The sequence below is a fragment of the Sinocyclocheilus rhinocerous genome, unplaced genomic scaffold (genome assembly GCF_001515625.1).
Source record: "Sinocyclocheilus rhinocerous isolate Xijiao unplaced genomic scaffold, SAMN03320098_v1.1 scaffold203, whole genome shotgun sequence".
In the NCBI taxonomy this organism is placed as follows: Eukaryota; Metazoa; Chordata; class Actinopteri; order Cypriniformes; family Cyprinidae; genus Sinocyclocheilus; species Sinocyclocheilus rhinocerous.
This window is the reverse complement of record NW_015644353.1, coordinates 562637-569093: the sequence shown is the minus strand read 5'-3', so window position 1 is coordinate 569093 and position 6457 is coordinate 562637. Positions and strand designations below refer to the sequence as shown.

The 6457-nt window shown below is 31.1% G+C and overlaps 1 protein-coding gene across 1 annotated transcript in view; it reads left to right on the top strand.

The window, feature by feature from the left end:
- The window catches only part of LOC107758178 (zinc finger protein GLI1-like), a 90422-nt gene that overhangs the window by 75035 nt on the left and 8930 nt on the right, over positions 1 to 6457 (top strand). Inside the window, exons 9-10 of the mRNA XM_016575852.1 lie at positions 2039 to 2188; positions 2272 to 2436. Coding sequence (XP_016431338.1) covers positions 2039 to 2188; positions 2272 to 2436 — 315 coding nt within the window. The remainder of the gene's footprint in view (positions 1 to 2038; positions 2189 to 2271; positions 2437 to 6457) is intronic.

Below are 6457 nucleotides of genomic sequence, written 5' to 3'. Positions count from 1 at the left end.
AGTTTTAGTTTTTATTTATTTATTTAGTCATTCATTTAGTTATTTTGTAAAAGAAAAAAAAAAAAATTGTATTTAATAACTTAAAATGCAAATTGGTAATTTTGTTATGTGGTTTTGCTTTTTTTTTACATTACTATTTAGGTTTGTTCTTATTTCCGTTTTAGCAATTTTATCATTTTTTTTCAGTTAGTCATTTTAGTGCTTCATCTTAATTTAAATGAAAATTAGAAATAAGTTTTTCATCTAATATTTATTTTATTTTATCTTTATTTCAATTAACAAAATGTTTTAATATTTTTAGTTTTAGTTAATTATAATGACCCCGCTGTGTGTGTCTCCAGCTGAAGACAGAGCCTGTTCTGGGCAGCGTGATGAACAGCATTAACATCAAGAGCCTGGAGGAGCATTCGGAGGGAGACGTGGCGAGTCCATCCTCAACAGGAACCCAGGTAAAGTTCAGAACATTGTCTAATGCTTGAGTAATGGATTCACATCCTCCAGATTTCGGTTGCAGTAAAATGGGTCCATGTTTACGTTGTTCTGACATGAGCTCCTGCGCTGTGTTCTGCAGGATCCTCTTCTGGGTTTACTGGAAGGCAGAGATGATCTTGATAAGGAGGAGAAACCTGAACCAGAGGCCATTTACGAGACCAACTGTCACTGGGAGAGCTGCAGCAAAGAGTTCGACACTCAGGAGCAAATCGTGCATGTAAGAGATTCGTTTCAAAGAGTCAATAACTCACCGGCATGACATTTCAAACATGCATGCTGTTATTTTGTTTCACAAAAACCACGAAAAGAGAAATTTTGTCTTTGTAAAAACCATAACAGTAGTACGTATTACTTTTATGGTATATACCAAGATTTCTGAAGTCATATGATAGATTTATGTGATGAACAGAAGGAAAATCAACCCTTCATTTGCTAATAATTTTCTTTTCTTCTGAAGCTCTGAAATCTCATTTGTTTTTGCATTAAGATTCAAAAATGGCACATTGCACCAGGCAGTTGTTATTGTTAACAAAAATATTACAAAAAATAAAAAAGGTAAATGAAATAAAATCAAAATAAAATAAAATATAAATATCAGATGAAAAACTTAAACTTGCGAAATGTAAATAAAAACGAGAAGAATAAGTTTAAGCGCAAGTACAAAAATATTGGCATAACAACTTTATGCCAAATCTGCCCATAATCCATAGCTTACCAATTATAGTATTAACCTACGTTATAATATTTGCTTTATTTCTATGCTCTGTGTCATGCATTCTGAGAAAAACGAATTTGTGCAGGTATAATGACAAATTCCAGACTTACACATGTCAGTGCGGTGATGCACTCACAAGCTCCAGTTCCCACTGTAGCGTACGGAATCTTGGCAGCTGGAATCCCAGCCTGGGTGAACACGTAGTCTGCATAGAAATAAATCTAAGTGGGGAAGAGACATACATATGAAGAGTTTATTTGCAAAAACAGATAACTGAAAATAAAATAAAATTTCAAAAATCATGTTTTTTATTATGTTATCATGTTTTTATTGTGTTAGTTATCTGTTTTTTTTAGTTATTTTTTACCTAATCAAAAGAACCCAACTACAGTTTGATTGAGATTAATTGGAATGCACAATAAAAAAAAACATGATTTTTGAAAATTGTTAAAATCTATTTTTTTTATTTTTTTTTTATTGTTATATATATGTATATATAGGCTAAAAAAGACTGAAACACATAACAAAGTTACCAAATTACTAAAATTAAATTGAAAAATGAAAATATAACAGTAAAAGCTAATTCAAAATATCAAATACTATAATATTGAACTGAAATTAAAAAATAGAAATATATTTTAAAAAAAGCTAATAAAATGACAAGAGCACATAACAAAATGACTTAAAACTTGAACTAAAATTGAAAACTGAAAAAAGCTAAATAAATAGCTTTTAAAGTAACACTGGCACCAACAACTTCTTTCCTCCATCGAGCATCTCTTGTCTGTCGTCATGCTTTTTAATCTGATTTTGCTCTGATTTTCTGTACAGCACATCAATAACGAGCACATCCACGGGGAGAAGAAGGAGTTTGTGTGTCACTGGAAGGACTGCTCTCGAGAGCAGCGGCCCTTTAAGGCCCAGTACATGCTAGTGGTCCACATGCGCAGACACACGGGAGAGAAACCTCACAAGTGCACTGTGAGTACTCTCTCTCTGACAGTCTGTGTTTGAACGCTCTTGAAAACACTGATGTAAAAAATGTTTCTGTTTGTGCGTCTCAGTTTGAAGGCTGTAATAAAGCATACTCGCGTCTGGAGAACCTGAAGACGCATCTGCGCTCGCACACCGGCGAGAAACCGTATGTGTGTGAACACGAGGGCTGCAACAAGGCTTTCTCCAATGCGTCAGACCGCGCAAAGCACCAGAACCGAACACACTCCAATGAGGTAAACTCATGCACTAAATAAAACAAAACTAAAAATAAAATATGCATATGGACCACAAAACCAGTCATAAGAGTCAATTTGTTTAAATTGAAAAGATGAATAAATGAGCTTTCCATTGATTTATGGTTTGTTAGGATAGGACAATATTTGGCTGAGATACAACTATTTGAAAATCTGGAATCTGAGGGTGCAAAAAAATCTAAATATTGAGAAAATCATCTTTAAAGTTGTCCAAATGAAGTTCTTAGCAATGCATATTACTAATCAAAAATTAAGTTTGGATATATTTACGGTAGGAAATTTACAAAATATCTTCATGGAACATGATCTTTACTTAATATCCTAATGATTTTTGGCATAAAAGAAAAATTGATAATTTTAACCCATACAATGTATTGTTGGCTATATATGTTACAAAAACTTTCTTTTGCGAGTTATCTGCTGGTTATGTGTTGCGTTTCACTTTTTTGTTTTTGATAATGTATTTGTGGGTCTGTATTTTAGTCAATGTTTGACTAAAATTAATATGACATGACAAAATCTGCAGGATATTTTTGTCAAACTACGAGTAAAAGAGCTGTAAAAAAACAACAACACTGATTGCAATTTATTATTGCATTAATTTATTATAAAATAAAATTGCTTATTTATTGTCAAAGGTCAAAATTGGCTATTGCTACAAATATACCCCAGCGACTTAACACTGCTTTTGTGCTGCAGGGCCACATATTATATATTATATATGTTACAAAAACGTTCTTTTGCGATTTTGAAAACAATGTCAAGTTATCTGCTGGTTATGTGTTGCGTTTCACTTTTTTGTTTTTGATAATGTATTTGTGGGTCTGTATTTTAGTCAATGTTTGACTAAAATTAATATGACATGACAAAATCTGCAGGATATTTTTGTCAAAAGACAACTAAGAAAACTAAGTAAAAGAGCTGCAAAAAAAAATAACACTGATTGCAATTTCTTATTGCATTAATTATTATAAAATAAAATTGCTTATTTATTGTCAAAGGTCAAAAACTGACTAAAACATAAAAAAGAAGAAAAACTGTACAAACACTGCAATTTATTATTGCATTAATTTATTATAACAAATTGCTGATTATTTTTTCTCAAAGGACAAAAACTATGACTAAAACAAAACAAACTGTACAAAAACTGTGAGTTATTATTGAATATTGAATGCAATTATTATGAAAAAATTGCAATTGAGTGAGAGAGACTCGTGAAGTCAAAACAAATGAAGGCACCAACACTCAGAGTAACTCACAGAAAGATATAGATGCATACTGCGATAGAAAAAAAAAAATATTTAAAATATATGATTTAGGTAAGCAACTTTACACGACCAAGATGTTTGCAATATCAACGTGATTGCAATGTGACACTGATTTTATACAATAGTAGTTCAATAAACAACAAGTTAAAATTAGTGACTTATATTTTAGACATAATATTGACTGTTTTTGCTCAATTTCGCTGACGAAAATAGTTCCAATCAGCAGAACTGTTGTGTCTCCGAGCAACACAGCGGTTTTTCGTTACTAAATGATTCCACGTTTTTGAACGAATCGAGTGAGTCAATGATTCAGTAACCCATTCATAAAAACTGTCACTTGCCTCGTTTCTGAATGAATCAGCCGTTTGAATGAATCGGTTGAATGAATGACTAAATGACTCACTCATTTAAAGAGTCATTTGCCGCCACCTACTGGTGGTTTGATTTCATATTTAAAAACATCATAGCATTTTCCCCAAAATTTCTTATTTGTAATATGACATGACAAAATCTGCAGGATATTTTTGTCAAAAGACAACTAAGAAAACTAAGTAAAAGAGCTGCAAAAAAAAATAACACTGATTGCAATTTCTTATTGCATTAATTATTATAAAATAAAATTGCTTATTTATTGTCAAAGGTCAAAAACTGACTAAAACATAAAAAAGAAGAAAAACTGTACAAACACTGCAATTTATTATTGCATTAATTTATTATAACAAATTGCTGATTATTTTTTCTCAAAGGACAAAAACTATGACTAAAACAAAACAAACTGTACAAAAACTGTGAGTTATTATTGAATATTGAATGCAATTATTATGAAAAAATTGCAATTGAGTGAGAGAGACTCGTGAAGTCAAAACAAATGAAGGCACCAACACTCAGAGTAACTCACAGAAAGATATAGATGCATACTGCGATAGAAAAAAAAAAATATTTAAAATATATGATTTAGGTAAGCAACTTTACACGACCAAGATGTTTGCAATATCAACGCGATTGCAATGTGACACTGATTTTATACAATAGTAGTTCAATAAACAACAAGTTAAAATTAGTGACTTATATTTTAGACATAATATTGACTGTTTTTGCTCAATTTCGCTGACGAAAATAGTTCCAATCAATGCCACAGCAGAACTGTTGTGTCTCCGAGCAACACAGCGGTGTTTCGTTACTAAATTAATCCACGTTTTTGAACGAATCAAGTGAGTCAATTATTCAGTAACCCATTCATAAAAACTGTCACTTGCCTCGTTTCTGAATGAATCAGCCGTTTGAATGAATCGGTTGAATGAATGACTAAATGACTCACTCATTTAAAGAGTCATTTGCCGCCACCTACTGGTGGTTTGATTTCATATTTAAAAACATCATAGCATTTTCCCCAAAATTTCTTATTTGTATGTTTAAAAAAAAAAAAGTAAAACATTAATGTTATAAAATTATTTATGCATTTTAAATTTTGAACACAAAAAAAATCGGAATCAGCAAAAATCGGTATCGGCAGGTCACACTTACAAAAAAATCGGAATCGGCCAAGAAAATTGCAATTGGTGCATCTCTAACTAAAACAATTACAAACACTGATTGCAATTTATGATTGCATTAATTTATTATAAAATAAAATTGCTTATTTATTGTCAAAGGACAAAATCTGTGGCTAAAAACAAGAACTGTACAAAAAAAATATTCCTATTTATTATTGCACTAATTTTTTATAAAAATGTGCAGGTTGTTCTTTTGCTTATTGTCTTTTATAATGTACTTGCGGTTTAATACAACATTTGAGGTTCATCTATAAATCTTTTAATTAGTTGCACTGCTTTATTTTTTTATTTATTATTACTATATTTTTTTTTTTAAATATCTCTTTATCCAATTTTTATTTTTTTAAAAATTTTTATTTATTGCTTTTCTTTTCCCATACACACAAATACAGAACAAAGTTTTAAAAGCACTTCTAAACAGCATTTCTGTTTTATTTCGATGTATAACACTTATCATAATATAAACCAACTGTGCCTCAATACATTTACTGCAGTATAACCTGACATTCTGTATTGAATTAATTCACCACATGACCTGAAAAAAGCAATAAGCCTGTAGTTAACAATGCATAAATTTAGCTTTGTTTCCGATATACCATATGCCGATATTTTGCAACTCATTTTGGCCGATAGCCGATGCACCGACCGATATATTTCCTTTTGTTTGGAAACGACACCAAGTCTCTTCTGTGTGGAAATAAAGCAAAAAGAGTTGTAAAAATTCTGAAAATCTTTTAGAGCTCATAATTTGTTTAAAAATATAACATATTACACATTAATGAATAAATCAGTATATAGAAAATTATTTAATTTACAAGTCTGATTTGTGTTTTTTATTCATGTAAGCTATAGCTTCCGACCTTTAAATCAAAACATACTCATGATTTTATGACATCAATTACCGCTTTATTTAATCAGAAACACAGTCTAAATGTTATTTGTGTACTTAACTTTCATTTTATTAAAAGTAGGCCAACAGCGCCCCCTACAGAATTAAAACTAGATCCAAAGCAGTGAATCTAATCACCATTCAGGCAAAACTTTGCTTCAAGAATGAGCCACACTGCTGACGTGATCTAATCGCTAGCACACCCTGAGCACATGTGAGTTAATGTATTTCTCTTATCGACGAGACATATCGGCATAATTTTTCATATCGGGCCGATGCCGATATGTACA